Below are 21,737 nucleotides of genomic sequence, written 5' to 3'. Positions count from 1 at the left end.
CGACGTACGCGACGAAGCTAAAACAACGACGAAAGATCATCGCTGAGGAAGGGAGACCGCTGAGTTTTGAGTGATACAAAAAAATGAACAAATAAGTCAAGAAAAAGTTCGGATGTAAAAAATAGTTCAACATCTTAGAATTACATATATATTGTGTTTGTCGGTCATCAAAGTGAAATACGTGGGACACCTGGATTGCAGTAGCTTTATCCTTCCCAGCAGGCAGGTCAACAAGTGAAGTTGATAATAAAAAAGTCAGGTGGCTTTTCACGTTTTTGTTCTTTTTGCAAAAGACCAGCAGAACAAATCAACGCAGCTAACACTAGCAGTAACACTCCTCACTTGTTTGTATAGCATTAATTAGCAAGGGAGAGTTGAACAGCAAACAATATGTTTTCCTTTGTGGTAAGTTGCCTGCCCTTTAGATAGATTCTGTAGAAATACAGACTGTTTCGTTTGTGCAAACCACCATAAAAGCATAAGGTTTATCGCGAATTTCGGAATAGCAAAATATCAAGAGAGGGCACTGTTGAACCCACACAAAGGTATAGGCATTGCGTGAGCGAGTCGCAGAAACTGCATAGAAACCGCCCCATATTCCTTTCCACAATGCATTGCCTTTCTGAATCGCGATGAACCTTATGACCATTGCATGCATGGGTAAAAATGTTGAGGGCCTACCATTTTATGCAACCAATTCATTATTAAAGCCATTATACACTTTCGGTAAACAGTATTGTCCAAGTCCCACACTTCGTGTATCACAACTTATATATAAAATAGCAATCCTGTGGAAATTTAGGCTCAATCGGACATCGGAGTCGGGAGAAAATAACGGGAAAACCCACTCCTGTTTTCGCGCGTTTCGCCGTGTCATGACATGTGTTTATAACAACTCCATAATTCTCGTTAACGAGAATTTATATTGTTTTACCGTTTTCTCAAAAAGTAAAGCATTTCATGAACTAATATTTCAAGAGAAGTCTTTCATTATTACCTTCTGTAAACCCTGTAAATTATTTGTAAATCTGTGAACTTTTTATTTTTTTCTGTACCGAAAGGGTCCAATGGCTTTAAACTTAATTAAAGAAATAAAACATTTTATTTAACCTTTGACACCTAGAACTATGAGGTTCGTTCTTATTCCTCCATGGTTCTTTTAGTTTTAATATTGTCTCCTCGTGGTGACGATAGTGGAGCGAATGTCATAAGTTCTATGACTTAGGAGTAGTTAGTCAAACAGAATCTGCTGCCACAACGATGAACTGCAGTTAACTGTGTACTGAATCCTCCATTCTGTACTCCTACTTGAGTAGGACAGTGCATTAGGGAGTAAAGGAGGAGGATTCAGTATCTAACTTCTAGGACTATGAGGTTTGTTGTTCCGCTATCGTCTGCCAAGGAGATGTTCCGCGACGATAACGGAACAAACCTCACAGTTCTACAGAGGGGATTATTCCCCCTTCAGTCCAGATGTTATTTTGGCCAGGGCAGAGGGGTGCTACTACTTGCCGTCAACTCGCCGTCAACTCACTTGCGCCGTCAACTCGCCGTCAACTCCTCCAATATACAAAGAAGCATATAGAACTGTAAAGTATCAGCTCAAAGAGAATTCGCGCAAGTTTAAGGTCATATTTTGGAATAAAAATTGAGTTTTTTTCTCACGAAAAAATTATCTCGAAGCAGCAAAACCGTCGGCCGCCATCTTGCTTTTTCACATTGATTAGTCTTGGCCCAAGATGTCAATGATTGGTACTTTTTTTTAATCAACACAAAGTCGTTTTTGTGAATGAATTTTTACCAAAAACCATGAGAAATATGTAATTTAGCCCAGACTTAACACTTCCGTGCCCCTTTTATAGATTTTTCATGTGAATTTAATGAGTTGACGGCACGAAAATGAGTTGACGGCAAGTCGGCGAGTTGACGACAAGTAGTAGGACCGGGGCAGAGGGCCAGGCCAAGGGACATCATCTCCAGGAAAGTGTTGTGGACGTGCAGTTAAGAGCACCGAACTCAAGCTCTGCTTTTTGTGTGATCAGCAGAGTGTGGGTTCGAGTCCCTGTCGTGACACTTGTGTCCTTTTGCAAGTAGTCGGCAAGAGGGTTGTAACAATATTACAACTTTTTTGCAAAAAGCTGTAGGTCCCGTGTGTTGTTGCAAAAAAAACCATGTATGCACGTAAAAGACCAAAGAACACACTTGCCCCAAAAAGAAGGGGTTCGCCCCGATGTGGCAGTGCGACTTTCTACAACCAAGAAGGCTGCACTAGAAAGGGGTCAGCAGGAACAACAGACTGCCTGCCTTATGCTGGTTAAATTTGATATTCAGTCTCTGTTTAATCTTTTTCAGTTTGGATTTCTCTCTGGGACGGCAGTAGGCATTTACCTCTCACAGAACTATGATGTAAGTATTTGAATAAATAAAACACAGTTCTTATTATACATGTACATGTTGTCACTCACACTCACTCATACAATGCCTTTAACTTCGCTCTTGAAGGGGTTCGGCAATTTTCCTCTGCTAAGGGGCACTCCTATGGGGAACATGTAGGTTTGAATCTTCTGAAATTGAGAAATTATGCTGCATGAAACTGGCTTGAAAGGCTTTTTAGACACACAGCATTGGAACCTTGCAGGGAAAGCACAGAGCACCACAGCAGTTGCTGTTGTGGGTTATTTTGAGGCCCTATTATCCCGTAACCAAGAGTTGTTGGGGTGCCATGGCAGATGCTTGGATAGCAGGGTTCTCCACATGCGGTTTTGTCCAGGTGCTGCGCCCTAACAAAATTCTCAAAATACCAAATGCGCCTGGACAAAATTTAACCCTGTGGAGAACCCTGAGATAGCCGATATTCTCAACTTTCTCAGTCTTGTGATGTGTGTTTAGTGATGTGGCCCGGTGGCATGGTTGACTTGTGCGTAAAGCGCTCGCCTCTCACCAATGTGACACCGGTTGGATTCCCGGCCAGGGCCATATGTGAGTTGAGCATTGGTTCTTTGCTGTGCCACAAGGGTTTTCCAAACTATCCGAGTTTCCTCCCTCGGGAAAAATCAAACACTTTCGAGCTTGGCTGTGGTCTGTGGTCATAATGGAATGATGTGGCTGGCAGCTAAATGCGCCCTTGCATGCGTGCTTCTCGAACACGTTGTAGCCGCGTCCTTCTCAGCTGCGAGTAAGGATGATAAGCCCCCCAAATTGTTATTATAATTATATCTTTGGCATTGGACCTGGTGCCAACTTCATAGAGCTGCTTTTAAAAGCACAAATAGCTCACACAACAATACTTAATGCTTACCAGATCAAGATTACTGGTCAGCAAAAGTCAAATCACATGTACAATCTTTGACTGGTATCCTGTTTTTTGGCTTTGCAGGAAATTGTTAAGCAATTTTCTGCTTGAACAACTTAATCGTTTGTCACTCAGGACTTCTGACAACCTCTGACCTCTACATCTTAAGCTGCCTCTTTGGAGTGTTGTCTTAAGGCATAGAGTAGTGCCTGCCTGGAGACATGTCTGAACTTAATTTGTATTATAAAAAGAACATTTGTTTTTCTTGATACCATCAGGTACCAGACATGAACAAACTATTGGACACTCTGAAGGACTCGGCAAAGAAGCTCGAGAAGAAAAATGGTGGCTCTAAGAGCGAATCATGATGACCCACCGGACAGGAGAGATGAAGCAAGACAAGACGTTACCTGTAGAGCTGAGTGTGTGATTGGAACGGATCGTTATGATATGATACAGAGTGTGCATCCAGGGTCCAGGATGATGGAAAAGCGACTGACAGAGAAGAATGCATAAATTATAAATAATGTACATTGTACAAAGAGTAGACCTAGATAATTCCATGGGACCAAAAGCCCATCTTAAAGACAGCACAAGTGAATGCAAAGCAATTTTAATATCAGAACTTTAATAATACAAATAAATAAGTATCTGTAATGTGCCAAATCAATCTTAAAATATGTTAATTTCGAGGCACAGCTGAGAGGTTTTGCTGCATCAACTGTGGTTTTGAATGATGGTGATAAACTGTGGTTTTGAATGATGGTGATAAACTGTGGTTTTGAATGATGGTGATGAACCATGCCTGCCTGCATCTCTTTCTCTTTTTGTGCTTGGATAGTTACTCACATGCCTGGTCTTGATGTCAAAGTTGCTTTGCATTCACATTTAATTTCATATGGTCTGGATTTTACTCTTTCATGCAAAGACAGAAAAATAGTTGTATAAAAAAAAGTGGTAAAGGACTCTTGATGGCGCTATTTTGTGGGGCTCACCATTTTCCATAAAAATTGTTCCATTATGATTAAATTTTCACTAGAAGTAAATGGTGCATAAGGGTTCAGGTATTTGATGTACGCATCAAAGTCCATTTCAAAGTGAACCGAATAAGAAATTTCAAAACAGTACATTTTGCAAAATCAACATTCAGATATTTTAATGCAATGACCCATATGGGTAGATTGGCTTATATAATAATATCTCTTCATGTTTGCATAATTGTGTGTGAAATGTAACTCAGTCTCTTGAAGATCAGTACTGTCATTCTCACTTCACCCACCCCCGATGAATGGATAAAATAAGGGATAATGCAGGCCTGGTCTTTCATCTATGAGAGAGAGAGGGCTAGGCCATTTTCCCAAGTCTATGGGAAACTGAAGGGGCACCAAGGCCAACAGGGGTTATTCCAGACTATCCAAAGTACCGTTTCACACACATCTGTGATTGGTTTTTATGTCTATTTCTGCTGAGCAAAATTTATTCCGCACAAATTTTCTGCTCAAAGTACCTCTGTGAAAAAGCACTTTGATCTGTACAGACTGTTGCTAAAATTAAAAGCCAATTAAATATACATAGATCTCAGACAAAAGTGTACAATTTTATTAACATGCGCACTGAACATGTTTTATATTCACTTGCCTACATTATATTGACAATACTACTAGTGCAGTTTTGTGTGTTGATGATCAATGCAGTGAATAAGTTGTAGTGTTTGTCTGACAGCGGTATATTTTGAACTAAGTGGTCTTATTAGGCCCCAGTTGTTTCTTGGTATGTCAAAAGCCCAACAAATTAATGGGGGAAGAAATTTCTATTCCAGTTTGATTTGGATGCAAAGTAAATACAAAACACGCCAGGAAATATTTTTCTTTTCTTCCTCAAATTTAATCCAACTTTAAACTTTTCATTTACATTATTTACAAAATCTTACATCTTTAGTTCACTCTGTGACAACATTTTTGTATTTTATTTACATAATATATTATTTTGTTTTCAAACATATCTCTGTCCACATACCATCGCTTAATTTTATGGTGTTAATTATTTACTTGGTACGCTGTTGCAACATACATTTATCCCTCCTTTGGAAAGCATATAATTTCAAGACTAACACAACCTTCAATGTGTATTTATACTTGTTTTTATTCCACAATTTGTGGTTGTTTACTCAGAAGAATAAAAAAGAAAATCAAAAGTAAAGTTAAGAGTGCATCTCTGTACATGTTTGTTATGTAATAAATTATGAGAACATTTGATACATTCAGTCGAATTTATGGACATTCAGTTTATCTCCCTTTTAAACATTAGAATCACAAGCCAGACAAGTCCTTCTTTTAGGGGCAGGGGAGTTTCTCCTTGGGAAAGGGCACCTCCGGAACACTTCAATGGGCACCAAACAATGACATGGGGCATGGAGGCAATGAACTGGTACACTACAGCACCGACCAGGGGCATGTCAAATTGATGAATTGAAAAGTGTCAGACTCGAGGTCTACCTTTGAACATTTTATATGTTTTTGTTTAAGATTAGAGTTAAGTTTTAGTAGTCAATTGAAAAAACACAAGGCTGCTTGCCTTGTCCAGTCATTAGTTCACAGGGCTGACACTAAAACAACTGGGTTAATACAGGAGCTCCGGTGTAAAATCCGAGCTCTAGACAAATAAAACTAAAGATTTGGTGTTGGACAGAATGTTGACTATTTCTTTCTCACTCTGGTGATTTTTTTCACTCCTTGAAAATTTGAATTCTCAAGGAGATTTTGAGCAAATCCTAAAATCAGGACAAATTCTGAGAAATCACACACCTGCAGTGTTTTGGAAGGCCAGGCCTCGAACCATCATCCTAATAATCGAACTAAGCATGTTTAAAGCACTGACTTGTATTTACAGGCAAACATGATCCAAACGGCGCACGCTGACTCTGGGTACGTGAACACTCGTACACGCACGGCAAGCTTCACACAGTCACCACGACAACTGATTATTTCTTCACACACTTGTGATCTGAAAAAAAAAAAAATAATTATCATCAAAATACAAATATACAGCAATTTGAAAAACATAAAAAACAAATTGTTTATCGAAAGCCCTACTACTTGTTTTCCTAAAGGTCAGTGACAGTGCTACATGGGACCCCCCCCCTAAAAAAACCAAAACATAAACGAACAAACAAACACCTAGACAAACAAAAAATACACTGGCATTGAGTTTTAATAGATTGTTCATGTATAACAAAATCGAAGTGATTATAATTTTCTTCCAACTCGTGCAGTTTTGAGATCAGAATTTCAATTGACCCACCCCCCTAACTAATTCTTTGCCTTCCCACATTTTTAGAGACTGGCATCAGCTTAAAAGAGCCTACGCAGGAGCTTTAACCCAAGCCCTGGTCTTTTAAAGGCAGTGGTCTACTTTAGCCATCCTACCTCAGACAGGCAGTGAACGCCCTGCGTGCATTCCGATGTACAAACTGTATGGGGAATCCTTTGAAGGTGTGTCCGTCCGGGACGGCTCGGCGTATTGCCTGCTGGAATTCCTCGTTGCCGGCGGTCATGCCGGCAGAGCGCTCCAACTCGTAGGCAGCCAGGGCTGGGGTCAAGAGATACGAGAGTTCGGGGTCCCAGACACAAGTTAAGCCAAGATCCTGTACAGAGGAAAGACCGGATATCTTATTAGAAAGATCAAGGAGCCATTTGTGATATTAAGATTATGAATATCATCTGGTACAATGACTTGATTTTTCACAAAATATTATTATTTGTTTTAATTTGTTTTTTAAGCAAGTCACCAGACACAAAGCTTGAAGAACACTTCAAGGTGTGGGCTACAATCAACTTTTTTTTCCAGGAGCCGTTTGCACCTATACTCCTAGGGCTGAAACAGGGTTACCCCCCTTACAGTCCATACAGATGTAGGCTTGGGTATTATCCATAATACTTTATAATTATATCGCGCTTTCGTTTTTAAGCGTTAGGTATGCATTGCTACTTATTTGAAGTATGAAACCTACTCATTTACATGTAATGGTTTACAAGGTTCTATGGCACAATATGCAGCCAAACAAACCAGGAGCAAAGAGGCGAACCCCTTCTTTTAATTGATAAGTGCACTGGGTTCTTTTATGTGCATTACACAAAAATCAAAGGACGCAGCAATTGTAGCTAAGTGTCTTGCTCAAGGACACAAGTGTTACGACCGGGACTGGAACCCACACTCTGCTGATCATAAACACCAGAGCTCGAGTTAAAGGAACACATTGTCTTGGATCGGCCAAGTTGGCCCTTTGAAAAGCATTTGTAACCGTTTGTTATAAAATGCATATAATCAACACAAATTTTCCTCAAAGTTGCGTGGTTTTCCTTTAACTTTGCGAACTAACACGGTCGGCCATTTATCAATGGGAGTCAAAAATTTGACTCCCATAAATGACTGACCGTGTTAGTCGACGACGTAAAAGGAAAACCATGCAATTTCGAGTCATGCATTTTTGTGTGGATCATTATATTCTACTTTTAAAATATCTTTCTAATCATACATGCATTTTACATGTATAACAAACGGTTACAAATGCTTTTCAAAGACCAACTCGTCCGATCCAAAGCAACGTGTTCCTTTAAATTAATACAAAGACAAAACACCAAACACCAAAAAGGAATAAAAAGGGGCGACTACTCACCTTCCGATGGTCTGAGACCAGACTCCTGAGTGCTAGCTCAATCTCATTACTCAGTAAAGCTGCATCGAAGGGGGAGGGAACTAAGGGAGGCTGACTGGGCCAAGATGCCTGCAGAGGGAATAGGAAATTACTACAAAGGTCTCAAGAGTGTTTCAACTAGTAATAATACTCTGCTCTTACATGGCGCAAATGTCCTAGTGGCTAGGGTGTGTTTTTTGATGATCGTAACCGGAAACAAGTTTCTGAAGTAAAGTTCACTGACCAAAACAATTTCCGAGAGCTACACAGAAACGGGTGGAACAGAAACAGCTCATGACGTACATGTACGTACATCTCTGGAAAATTTATGTTCTTACAATATACAAACTTAATTTTATTTTCAAGTAATGGGAGTCGTTTGTCACAATGTACTATCCTTAGCTCTTCATTGCTCGTTACCAAGTAAGCTTTTATGCTAAAATATATTTTGAGTATCAGCAAAATGTGCCCAGTGCCTTTAAACAGAGCACGGGATATGGTAGTGGTACTAGAGCAAAGAGCATTAGGAACTATACCAACCTGACTACCAGCTGCACATATTGACTGAATGGCATCAACACTCATTGATTTCCATAGAGACTCATCATGGAAATCAAAACGACAGACCTCCACGTTATCGGATGGCTGCAATCAAAACAAAAAGACCACTGCTTGTTCAAAACGAAATATATAGGCTCTTTCCGAAACCACGGCTTTGACTTTTGACTCGGCTTCAGTTATCGGCTTCGTTATCTCGTCTGAAGCCCTGAGCAGGTACACAAAGCACGTGCAATTAGAAAAACAACCGCGGAGCCAAACTAGCCTAAGAAAAGGGCCTTCGAATGGTTCATTACAGAATTGTCATAAGCAGCCACATTCTGAATTGCAACAGTTCACAATAAAAAGGGAAAACAATACAGAATTTGTGAGTTAAGTTTTCGAAAATTTCATATAACTTTTTTACATTAAAATCTTAAAAACAAACAAAAAACAGGTCCAAATATTGAGCCGTTTTTTTTTACCTGACTGTTTGCAAAGAACCGCTGATGATTAAAGACACAACCAATGGTCCGATATGGATACTGTGGTCTTGGTTGTTCAACTATTGGTGGATCGTTAGGATTAATTGGCTGGTGGATGTATCTGTGGTAATAATGAGAATAATAAAACTTGCTTTGATAATGTGCATTGTACATAAATACATTGGTATCCTGATTGATGGGTCAATATTTCCACAGGCCTTGAATTAACCCACTGCACCCACAGGAATTTGCAACGGTGCCCTGTGATTTTGCTGCAGTGCCCTTTGCAAAGTTCCAAAACAATTTTACATTTTCTTCATAAGAGTACCCCTTACCATGCTCACCAGAGGAAAATTGCTGTGCCCCTTCAAGAGCCTAGTTCAAGTTCTGGTTCATGTAATATTTCTCAGCTCCAAGGGGAGTACACAAGCCTGGGCTGTCGTAACACCCAAAAGGATTTTTGAAACGAAATACCCACCTCTACTCTAGCAGGTAAATAATAATATTTTTTTATATAGCGCTTTACCACAGACCGAAGGGCGTCTGAAAGTGCTTCAAACATTATAACCCCTGGTCTCTGGGCCTTAAGTCGTTCCTTAAACCATCTCAGCTCCCTGGGGAGTATACAGCCAGTGCTGCGAGTTACCGCATTCACACAAACCATCTCTGCCCTCACAGGTACACATTTTACCCCTTGGTGGAGAAAACCAATGGTGAAGTGTCTTGCTCAAGGTCACAAGTGTCGTGACCGGGATTCGAACCCACATCCCAAGGACCCACCAGAACATGAGTCCAATGCTCTTATCCGATCGGCCTCGACACCCCCAGGTAGACATTTACACCCCTGGGTGAAGAGCAATTATAGTATAGGATCATGTTCAAGGACATAAGTGTTGTGACCCGGATTTGAACCTACACCTTGATGACTTAAAGACACTGGACACTATTGGTAATTGTCAAAGACCAATCTTCTCACTTGTATCTAAACATGCATAAAATAACAAACCTGTGAAAATTTGAGCTCGATTGGTCGTCGGAGTTGCGAGATAGCTATGAAAGAAAAAACACCATTGTCACACGAAGTTGTGTGCATTCAGATGCTGGATTTCAAAACCTCAAATTCTAAAATTTGTGGAAAATTACTTTTTCTCGAAAGCTACGTCACTTCAGAAGGAGCCATTTCTCACAATGTTTCATACTATCAACCTCTCCCCATTAATCGTTACCATGTGAGGTTTTATGCTGATAATTACTTTGAGTAATTACCAATAGAGTCCACTGCCCTAAATTACAGGGGTTGCCCTTAACTTTTTTTTCAACTGGCCAGCAGGACCAGTTGGCTTGATTTTTCACTGGTCCGCCAGGTTTTTGACTGGTCCGTCAATTTTTTATGCTATTTTTTTTTTAAACTAATAGTATTCTGTTGTATACCAACTGCTCGATTTTCGATCGTCGCTATTTCACTATTTCAAAATTCAACATGATTTGCAACGTCAACTTAACTGCACTGGAAGCCATACTTTATTTATGTGTACCAAGTTATTGTGTTCGTAAAGGATAATTAATTTGAGAGTATTTTTTCTTTAAAAATGTAATAACAATAGCGTTATTAAAGTTAATTTAAAAACAGGTCAAATTATTTGTCAGAGCAAAATGGTCTTTATTTAGGTAGTTTTTTTTTAGTCCACGGTTTATTGTAAGCACTCAACATAAAAGTATTCCTAAGTAAGAAGAACTTTTTTATGAAGAAAAAAAAATAGTGTTTTTACTATAAAAACACCCCAAAAAACACTTTAAAACCGACTGTTAAAATATCATTAACTTTTTATGTACTGCCTTCAAATCTACTGTGGGGGAGGGTTACGTGCGATCGCTCAAGTTATTTTATCATGTATAAACATTGCCTATTATTGTAGTTTTAATAAGTATTCATAAACATAATACATCGTACCCATTCCTCCATGTCGTACCAAAGTTCCAAAATCTTCCCACTTTCGTCCAGAAAAAACCCCAACAAAAAGTAGACATCAAAAAAGTCCATGAAGAAGCATACGAGTTTGACGGTATTTTTTTCAATTATGTGTATGGAATGGTCGGTGCCGGTGTCTGTTTTGTGAACAAAATTTTCATTTAAAAACGTTTTTAAAAGCAGCAAAAACAACTGCGCCTTTGTTTAACACATGATTGCTTTCTAGAACCCAAGTCTTTCTTGAAATCAACTCGCAAAAAACCCCAAACAACCGCGCATTATATGTGACCAATAAAACCATAGATAAACTAGATCGCCCACCAATCGCCCGCAAAAAAAAAACAGCCCCAAATAACAACAAAATTACCCAAAATCAGGACGGAAGAACTTTACTAAACACAATTAAATACTCCTTTTTGCTCATCCAGAGTATCCTAGCTTGGTAATTTTTGTTGAATGAAGCCTCACCGTCTCGCTCGTTTTTCGTAAACACGCTAGACTCTTATTCCCACACGGAAATCTGCTCCGTTGACCGACCATGCTGCTGACAGAATGTGTTTTGCTTTGTGGTCTTCTGTCAAGGCGATTGAAGCTCGTTTTGTAAGCTATTGCGTACTTTCACCAATAGAGGGCGTCTATTCCCACGCTATCGAATATTCTGAAACGCCCTCTAGCGTTCAGTATTTCTTACACTTTCTGCCACACGTGAACTAATACAAAGACTATAAGCCTTTGCGTTACATGATGGGATTTTGCGCTGTGTACGCGTGATCATCGGAAGTTTGCCAGCGTTCAGCGGCACTTCGAGTGATTTTTATTACGTTTTATCCAAACCTTGAGTGAATGTTTTTACATTTTATTCGAGCCTGAAAATAGTTTAAAATTTTCATAGTTCTGTAGTACCGCTGCCGATATTTTTGACTGGTCAGCCGGACCAGTTGGCAAGGTGTTTCAGCTGGTCCGCCGCGATTTCTACTGGCATTTGGCCAACGGACCTGCGTTAAGGTCGAACCCTGCAAAGCTTACCTGTGGCCAGTGAGGCTTTCCCAGAAGGTGACCAGTCCATCGACCCCGACAGTCACTACCCAGGTATGGGCTGCCCCTTTGGCCTTGGTTCCTACACACACATAAGCATCTAGGCCATATCCCAATAGTAAACTGCACAGTAACACAGCATGGTCCTCACAATCCTGAGAAAAAAACCCATAAAATAAAAATGTTCTTACACTCCAATCATGACCCAACCTAACTACTGAATAATGCATATAGAGACCATCACCCTATGCAATGATTGTATCCTTGAAACAGTAGCCTATTGACAATAATAACAATTTGGGGGCTAATCGTCCTTACTCGCAGCTAAGAGCTGAATTGCTAAGGACGCGGCTACAATGTGTTTGAGAAGCTGGCATGCAAGGGCTGCCAGCCACATCAACCCATTATGACCACGGTGCACAGCCACAGATCAAAAGTGTTTGACTTTTTACCCGAGGGAGGAAAACCGAAAGGTCTGGAAAACCCACATGGCACAGCAGAGAACCAACGCACCACCCAACTCACATATGGCCCTGATTGGGAATCGAACCAGGGTCACCTTGCTTGGTGAGAGGCGAGCGCTTTACGCTCAAGCCAACCATGCCACCCCTACTAATATGCACATTAAACCTAAATTCAATTAAATTAAATTCAATTAAATTCAATCAACATTTATTTCCATATTGGTGAAAAAAAAGGAGAATAATAAACAAATTAAGTACTATTAAGTACAAATTAACTATTAAGGTCAAAGACAGTCAAGAACAGGTCAAGAAAATAATTATAAAAACAAAATGAAAAATGTAATGTAATGAATACGGAAGCAAACAAATATGAGGGCATTCACAGAAGCCAGAAGGGCTTGTTTTGAAACACCTGACAAACACAATGCGGATGAAATTACAGAAAAAACAACAGCAAAAAAAAAAATAAAAATAAAAAATTCATTCAAGCCTACCCCTTTATTTTTGCAGAGGAAAGCGTGCATGCTGCTCCACTGTTCTCGGGGTTGGCCCCCGCCCACCGCCGAGGCTTGTTCATACCCCATCACACTGACAAATCTAGCAGCTTGGCGCGGGGTGTCAAGAAGGCGACCGGCTCTCAGGGGATTGATGAAGGCACACACTGGACGGTTTGTAGCATTCTCATCCTGGATATTGGGAGAGGGGAAAAAACAGGGATTTAAGATTAAAAAAAAAACCTGTTCACATAATAAAATTCCAGGGAAAAAGTTTGGATGACCTTTCGGTCACACTTGAACATTTAGTTCTGGCAAACTTTAAAAAGATTTTAAACTATAAAAACAACCTGGGGCCATTTTCATAACAGTATAAGCAAGTTTAAGTGCTTACTGTAACAAATAAATTTGCTTAGGAGTAAGCATATAGGATTTGAGGCATTGCATGGTGAGGTATCAATATATATTTGGTGTACCATCCTGACGATGACTAGAGCAAGCTAGTCGAAACGTTGAAACCGATTTTACGAACTGACTCCGCGGCAGTACAGTTAATCACGATCCTATAAGCTAAAATAGTAATCCCAGCCTATTTCTATACTATCCGCCCTGGTAATAGTTAAAAAGCAGGACAGTTCTTTTCAGAACTGAGAAGTCTCCCGAACCCCCTAACATCTGCTCCGTGGTAGTAGAACAAAGCAAGACAGTTCACTAAAGAACAAACTCTACCTGGCAAGTTGATACACACACGGTGTTACCGCAAATCAAATATATGTAGGAGTTAGCAGTTAAGCAAGAAATGAGACGGCCAATTTGCGTGTTCACCATGGATTTGCATTGTGCTGTCATTCATTTCCCTGCAGTAAGCACCAGAAGGTTGGCATGCCTTTTCGTGTGCTTATGGTTAGCAGCGCTATGAATGTTTAACTCAAACAATAAGCACATAATTGACCGAAATAAGCAGCTCTATGAAATTGTGCCGTGGAATTGTGCTGAGTTCATCCTAAAATGAACTGCATACAACAAAATACATCTGGGAAAAATGATTATGTACAATTTCAGAAAGCCTGTAAGCACAAAATCTACTTAGCACCGACAAATGCTGCTTAGCAGAAACATGCTACCAGCCAACATTTCATAAGGTTTAAACTAGTTGCCACCAGTGCCCACTCATTTCTAGCTCAGCAAAGAAATTGTTGAGCAGAATAATCTGCCAAGCAGCTTTTGAAACTTGGTCCAGATGAGAGGATGCTCGCTCCTTTACAAAAATTATTTCTTTATTGTTCAAATTGTTCAGAGACAGCTTTCGTCATGTATGGATCTAATGGCACGCCTACCTGCGCAAATATCTTGACCAGTCTGTTTTGGTGGGACGGCCTGATCTGAAGAAACTCCCTCCACCACTGCTTAGCGTAGACGAGAAACAGCCGCTCACGCTCTGATATGCGACTTCTCTCTAGGTTGATCTGAGACAGGAAGAAATGATCCATTTCAGCTACTGGAAAAATTAAAGTTACTCCTTGGAAAGCATGTGATCTGTGCCCAATTTCATAAAGCCTGTAAGCACAAAAACTTGCTAAGCAAAGAAAAGTATTGCTTAAAGGCAGTGGACTCTATTGGTAATTACTCAAAATAACAATTACCATTAAACCAATATTTGGTGACGAGTAATGGGGAGAGGTTGATGGTATAAAACATTGTGAGAAACGGCTCCCTCTGAAGTGCCATAGTTTTTGAGAAAGAAGTAATTTTCTAAGAATTTGATTTTGAGACCTCAGATTTAGAACTTGAGGTCTCGAAATCAACCATCTAAACGCACACAACTTGGTGTGACAAGGGTGTTTTTTCTCTCATTGTTATCTCGCAACTTCAACGACCAATTGAAATACACCAAGTGAGAAGACTGGTCTTTGACAATTACCAATAATGTCCAGAGTCTTTAAATGAAACAGGTTACCAATCAAAACTACATTAAGTTAACATTGTTTTGACTGGTTCCCCACTTAATTTTTGCTTTAGCAAAGAAATTTGCCAAACAGCTTTTTTCTGCTTCTAAACAGCTTTATGAAATTGGGCCCTGTTGACTCTGGCTTATATGCAATAATATGAGAAATTGCCAACAATAATACTGGGTTCTGTAGGGCTTTATCACAACCCTAGGGATGTATCAAAGCACTCAGTATCAAAATTAAAGCTACTCCTCCTTTAGGACGCAACAATAATGGTTAAGAGTCTTAACGACTGGGACACGAACCCACACTCTGCTGATAAGACACACCAGAGCTCATACCCGTTCAGACGACACCCAGGGTTTTCTGTCAGAAACGAAGGAAACTTACAATCATGGCCAGAAACAAATCCTTTAAAGGTCAACTATACCTGCGTACTAATGACCTCTTCTGTGATTTGTTGCCCTGGTGCTGGAAGGAGTTCTAGCTTAACCTCAAGCATACCCACTGGAACCTTACTCTCTGCCCCTGGAAGTGTAAACAAAGCAGTGATTTTAATGTTTTTAGCCATCAACTTAAAGGCAGTGGACACTATTGGTAATTACTCAAAATAATTATTATCATAAAACCTTTCTTAATTACGAGTAATGGGGAGAGGTTGACAGTATAAAACATTGTGAGAAACAGCTCCCTCTGAAGTGACGTAGTTTTCGAGAAAGAAGTTATTTTCCACAAATTTGATTTCGAGACCTCAGACCTCAAGTGTAAAAATAAAATTTACAATAATTTTTTAGAGGAACGTATAATTTTATTACGAAAATGATGGTCAAGAAGCTGGGTAGATTGTGTTTTTTTAGAGAAGTTATCAATCTTTATAAATTTATATTCTACTACTGCAAAGTAGATTTCCCGAATTTGGGAGACTTCTCAGTTCTGAAAAGAACTACATTATTAACTACTACCTAGGCGGTAGGTATGAAAATCAACCTGGACGAATACTTTCACTTTAAGTAGATCGACGGTACTTAAATTTTAACTTCACTATGGCACAGTGAGTTCTTAATTGGTCTCAACGATTCAACTAGCTTGCTCTAGTGATTTTCAGGAGAAGTTATTTTAGCTACTGTACCTAGGCCAAGGAGTTCAACCGGGATAGTCTGTCTGGCATCCTGTGAGCTCAGCACTGTACGCCATTGCAGCAAGTGGGAGGACACCAGACTTGTGTCCCCCGAAGTGTCTGTTTTAACCAGTACCAGATGGACTGGGTCACAGATGGACAACATGGATGTGCTGTCCAGCATTCTGGCAGCATCACCTAGTCATGAGGGGAAAAATATTATCAGTTTATCAAGTTAAAGGTGGATCGGACCAGATTTACTTTTACTGCAACAAATTGCCAAAACACATGCGACTCCATAATGTTGGCCTAATTTCATTGAGCTGCTAAAGCAGCAAAATATTGCGTAACAATTTTTCTGCTTGGCAAAAAAAAAGCAGGAATACCAGTTACAAATAGTACATGTGACATGGTCCTTAGGCTTGTGACTTTATTCTGGCAAGCGAAATTGTTTTGTGCTTAACTACTTTTTTCATTAGAGCCCTCACTTTGAGTGGCCGTTTGGCCATGTGTTTGGTGATTAATCAGAAAAAAAAACCCAAACAAATCGACAAACCAGCAGTTACCTACCTCCACTTTCCTTATGAAGTTCTAACAAGAACCCCTCTCGGAAATCTGGATCACATGCACAAGGCACGGGTCTGGATCGGAAGCGTTGGCCACGGAAGTTGATGTGTAACACAAAGGTAGAGGTGGTCTGGCCAGGAAGTGGCTCAGGCTCTTGGAGATGCTCCAAGAAGGCTTTGCCGCTGAGAATCTGAAGGTACAGGTAGCGTCTTGTAGGGTCGATATTGGCTGGATACAAACAAGAACAAAATGTATGGGTAAACCATAGAGTTATATATAAGAACTAGAGGGCGCACTGGTGATGCTGCTTGCACAAATGCTACGGGATCGCAAGATGACAAGCGCGTCATTCTGCACGCGCGTTGAATATGAAATACACGTGAGGTTTTTTTTATTGAACGCTCATGCGATGCTGTTTGTTCAACTTACAAAATGGTCGCACAAACACACGCTGTGGGATGCTAGTTTTGTCAACTAGTTGTTATATATAACTCTATGGGGTAAACAACCAAAAATGAATAAGAACAAATTGATATGATCGGTTAAGGAGGAGAGATGCTGGGGCAGAGACCACAACAGAGTTGGCTGACTGCATTAAGGACAGGGCAGATTGGAGACGCCGGCTGGGGATCCGACCTGCGGGCGCACATGATTGCTTAGTTGGTTGCAACTGTAGAACTATTTCTTGAGCCATCAGGGTCCAATTTCATGACTCCAAAAGCAAACAATTGGCGCTTACTGAAGCTGGGAATTTTGGGCTTATGTCAAGCGTATTTCACAGGTTAGGGCATTCTTCACTTACACAGCTAGCACAGAAATCTGGCACCTGCACAGTAAGTGGAGAATGGTAACTTTGGTTTACCCATAAATAATGATAATAATAATTTTTTTTGGGGGGGGGCTAATCATCCTTACTCGCAGCTAAGAGCTGAATTGCGAAGGACGCGGCTACAACGTGTTCGAGAAGCTGGCATGCAAGGGCGCCTTTAGCTGCCAGCCACATCAACTCATTATGACCACGGAGCACAGCCAAAGATCAAAAGTGTTTGATTTTTTTTCCCCGAGGGAGGAAAACCTGATGGTATGGAAAACCCTTGTGGCACAGCAGAGAACCAACGCACAACTCAACTCACATATGGCCCCGGCCTGGAATCGAACCGGGGTCACCTTGGTGAGAGGCGAGCGCTTTACGCACACGCCAACCATGCCACCCATAAATATTCATGATTATTGTAAGCGCAGAGTTCGGTGGTAAGCAGAGCCATGAAATTGGGCCCTCAAAGCTTGGCTGGCTTGGCTGGCTCTGGATCTGGATTTAAAAAAATATTCTCAACGCTCAATTTGAGCCACATGAGAAGAGATAATGATGATGAAATTTTAGTTTTAGATGTGGGAGGAAAACCCCAGAGAATTATTCCAGGGGAAAACCGAAGCAGTCACGTAGGACGTAGGGACTGAAAACCCAATCCAAATAGTGCCCCTCGTGGGATTCGATGCAAGACCACCAACCTAACCGCAGCGCCCATGGACTCCTCCACAATATTTCAGAGAAAAAGGGATAACATTTTTGGACTGTAGTCATAGTTGTTGTATTACCCTTCTTTAGAGGGACGCCCACAACGCGATCCTGCTTGTCAGCAAAATGTGTGGCAGGTCTGCTGTGTTTCGGAGCCACCCTAGACTGGGGTGCCGGCTGCATTCCCGCTGCCCCGCTGAATTGAAGTTGACTCATGACATCCTCAATGATGCCCTGATCACGGAGGACTTGGACTAACTCTTGCTCCCCGAATCCTTGGTTGGGAGGATGGGGCCTTCCTCCGCGGCTCTCGTCCAGGACTGATGAGGAAAGGACATCACGGATGCGAGTCTGGACATCCATCTTTCAAAGAAAGGGAACAAACAATTTTTATTTTAGAGGTTATTTTTTTGGCATCAAGGGATAAAGAATATAATTTGACTTTACTCTTACACTGATTAATATAGCACTGAATGAATAGGCCTACTCATTGCTTTCCCGATTTCTGCAAAAACAAATCCACAGACAAATCATTCAGGTGGGATTTGAACCAACAGACACCCACAGTAGGGGGTACCTGGGTGTCTTTTGGACACCCAGTCTTCATAAATTGGAAGCGCTGTTTTATCTGTCATTTTTTACATACATTTTTGTAATAGCGTAAAAAAAAAAAATTTGGATTTGGACACCCACTTGAAAAATTTCCAGCAAATTTTAACACCCCTTTACCAAATCATGGCTAAAAGTTAAACCTTTGGAGTCACACAAGTTTATGTAGATATTGAGGATTTGGGACTGGAAGTGTTAATTGACAAAATTTCGAACTCACTTGATTCAGCTGGATGTGGATGATCTGCTTGAGCTCGGTGATTTTTTCTGGTGGAAGTGACATTGTGTCAAACATGAACCAGACCGAAGACCAAGAAGAAGATGAAGTATGCAAATTAGATCAGACGAGTTTATCCATGTAGTCTAGGCCTAACACTCTGGAACACTGCATCAGAAAAAAACAGTAAGTAAAGGACTAATTAATAGTTACAATAATTGTAATGCTCTATGTAGCAAAGCTTGGTCGAAACCTGAGTTCTTCGACCCAAGCCGGAGCGTTACAATTATTAAGGCATGCAATGATGCAATTGTAACTTCACCAAACAAGAGGAAATTACAAAATTTCTATAATTTTGTATAGTATTTTTCAATTTTGAACGGTAAAACTGAGAAGAAAAAAAAGAGGAAATCAGCTGATCCGTGGCAAAAAATTTCACGCCTGAATTATTGTAAAGACAAGAGCATGAAGAGGAGTAACTATTACAAGGAAGACTACAACAAAGAAAGTCCAGGTCGAGTGGTTAATTATTATAACTAAATAAGTCAAGACCACCGGACTCAAGCTCTGGTGTTTCTGTTCAGCAGAGTGTGGGTTCGTCGTCTTTGTTGTGACACTTGTGTCCTTAATAAAAAAGCAAGACACTTAATGATTATTCCTGTGCCTTCGGATGGGACATAAAGCAGTTGGTCCCGTGTGTTGATGAACATAACATTTAACACAAAACAAACATGATTCAAAACTACACCCACCCAGTGCACACTGACACCGAAAAAAAAAGGAGTTCGCTCCGGCCAGTGTTGCTGGTTTGATCGGTGTTCAGACAACTCGTCCGTCGGACAACTCGACCGTTCGGACAACTCGACGGTTGAGACAGCTGGACCATTCAGACAACTCGACGGATGGTTTTTTCAACTGTCAGACAACTCGACTTAGGATCAAGACAAGTTGACGGATAGCCGTGACGGGGGCCTCAACACAGGGCACAGCCCAGGGCAGGGGGGGGGGGGGTTAGGGTAGGGTTAGGGTAAGATTAGGGGTAATATTTACATTTACAGGAAATTTGTGAAAACATGTCAGTAATGGAGGTCCGTTCAACCGCCAACTGCTTGTCTTGGCCATCCGTCGAGTTGTCTCAAAGTCGAGTTGTCTGAACTATCGGCATCGAGTTGTCCTAAACGGTCGAGCTGTCTCAACCGTTGAGTAATCCGAACCGTTCATTTCAATTGTCCGACGGACAGGTTGTCTGACATCAAGTTGATTGGCAGCATGTTTCACCAGAAAAGGCCCAAAGCACCAGTGTAGTAAAGGAATAGGTCTCATACTTCAAAAACAAAGCTCCACATCGACAACAGGACAATAATACCTTGCAATCCACACTGACTGTCAATTACTAAATTAATAGTGTCATCTATCTCAGCCAGTGCAGTAGTGTAGTGGAAGTGCAGTAGTGGCATTGCACTGTGGCTTGGCCCCCTAATAAAAATAGTAATATATCGATGATGATATTTAGGATGGGGCTACTGAATTTATTTAACTGAAACGGTAGGGAATAGCCCCACTTGTGTGGCCAAGTTCAAGGCTAGCTGAATCAAATATCCAAGGATTCAGCTAACATGGCCACAAACAAAAGTGGGGCTACTGACTGAGCAGCTGAGTGAAATGAGACGGCAAAGTTTGACAAAACTAGCATCAATTGGAAATTGAATTTACAAAACTTACTTGGCTTTAGTCACCCACCGTGGCGATTACACGGTCGTCTTTTTATACAAATACACCGCTGTGGTTCGATGTAGTTGTCAATAGTTTTGTTTAGAGACGAAAAAGCCCCACAAATCGTATTGCGCGCTCTGTCATATCTCTGTTGAAATGGCGAATGGATACGATTTATTTACAAATTGGCCCTTAACAAACGAACGGTGGCGCTATTTCTGTTGCGACCCCCCCCCCCATAAAAAAAACTCATCCAAAGGGGCGGGCAGCAATATTAAGATGCAATGAAACACATTAATTTTGTACTAAAATCTCAATAATCTCAAAAAAAAGAAAGATTAATAATGATAATGATAGAACAAATGAAAGAAACAAACTTACCTCCGTATCCCACCATGGGCGTCAACAGGGGACCAATTCCAGTCTCCCAACTTCTGAAGGGTGGGGGACACACAATATCAAATATCCCCCCCCCCCGTATTGTACTGCGGTGTAAAACCATCCAAACCCTTTGGCCCACCATGTACATCAATACTGGGGGAAATGGATGACACCACTTTTGGGGGTGGGGGACAACAATTTTACGTCCTGCCCCCCCCCCCCCTATGTTGGCCTAATTTATTTTTAAACAATAATTGCATCGTCGTAAAATCAAATGACTTATACGGTAAATTGTAAATTTTAGTCACTTTTGCGCAATTGTAAAGCCAATAGCGTTTCATCAGGTCACCCCCAAAGAAGTCAACATTAATTTACCACAAGTCGAGTTAAGTCGCAAGACAGTGAAATTGGTGGCTCGAGTAGGCGTACTTTTAAATATTACAACTTGGTTACTGTAACTTATGTGTGTTGTAAAGCAACAGCGGCCAATTTCATAGAGCTGCTTAAAGGAACACGTTGCCTTGGATCGGACGAGTTGGTCTATAAAAAAGCGTTTGTAACCGTTTGTTATAAAATGCATATGGTTGGAGAGATAATTTAAAAGTAGAATACAATGATCCACACAAGTTTGCCTCGAAATTGCGTGGTTGTGTTTTTACTGTGCGAACTAACACGGTCGGCCATTTATGGGAGTCAAAG

At 40.7% G+C, this 21,737-nt stretch overlaps 1 protein-coding gene and 1 long non-coding RNA gene across 2 annotated transcripts; one reads left to right on the top strand and one right to left on the bottom strand.

Moving 5' to 3' along the window:
• Positions 1–13: 13 nt before the first annotated feature.
• On the top strand, positions 14–4,541 carry LOC139934977 (uncharacterized). The gene is made up of 3 exons (XR_011785746.1): positions 14–405; positions 2,353–2,406; positions 3,571–4,541. It is a non-coding gene; the product is annotated as an uncharacterized lncRNA (long non-coding RNA).
• Positions 4,542–4,830: 289 nt separating this feature from the next.
• LOC139934976 (centrosomal protein of 76 kDa-like) lies at positions 4,831–20,802 on the bottom strand. The gene is made up of 14 exons (XM_071929410.1): positions 20,667–20,802; positions 18,948–19,112; positions 18,199–18,481; positions 16,606–16,830; positions 16,048–16,233; positions 15,349–15,446; positions 14,307–14,435; positions 12,970–13,161; positions 12,003–12,166; positions 9,008–9,128; positions 8,526–8,630; positions 7,968–8,075; positions 6,718–6,935; positions 4,831–6,295 (listed from the first exon to the last, which is right to left on the bottom strand). Exons 2-14 carry the CDS (start codon positions 19,020–19,022, stop codon positions 6,157–6,159), a joined length of 2,043 nt encoding a protein of 680 aa, XP_071785511.1. The 5' UTR covers positions 19,023–19,112; positions 20,667–20,802; the 3' UTR covers positions 4,831–6,156.
• Positions 20,803–21,737: the final 935 nt, after the last annotated feature.

The sequence above is a fragment of the Asterias amurensis genome, chromosome 3 (assembly GCF_032118995.1).
Source record: "Asterias amurensis chromosome 3, ASM3211899v1".
Classification (NCBI taxonomy): Eukaryota; Metazoa; Echinodermata; class Asteroidea; order Forcipulatida; family Asteriidae; genus Asterias; species Asterias amurensis.
This window is presented reverse-complemented; position numbering and strand designations above follow the sequence as displayed.

Excerpts from the sequence above, each read along its gene's own strand:
- LOC139934976 (XM_071929410.1), bottom strand. The coding sequence starts at position 19,022 with ATGTTTGACACAATGTCACTTCCACCAGAAAAAATCACCGAGCTCAAG. Across the intron at positions 18,482-18,947 it reads TCCACATCCAGCTGAATCAA|ATGGATGTCCAGACTCGCAT; the intron begins GTGAGTTCGAAA and ends TTTCTTTGAAAG. Across the intron at positions 16,831-18,198 it reads GGGCGTCCCTCTAAAGAAGG|CCAATATCGACCCTACAAGA; the intron begins GTAATACAACAA and ends GTTTGTATCCAG.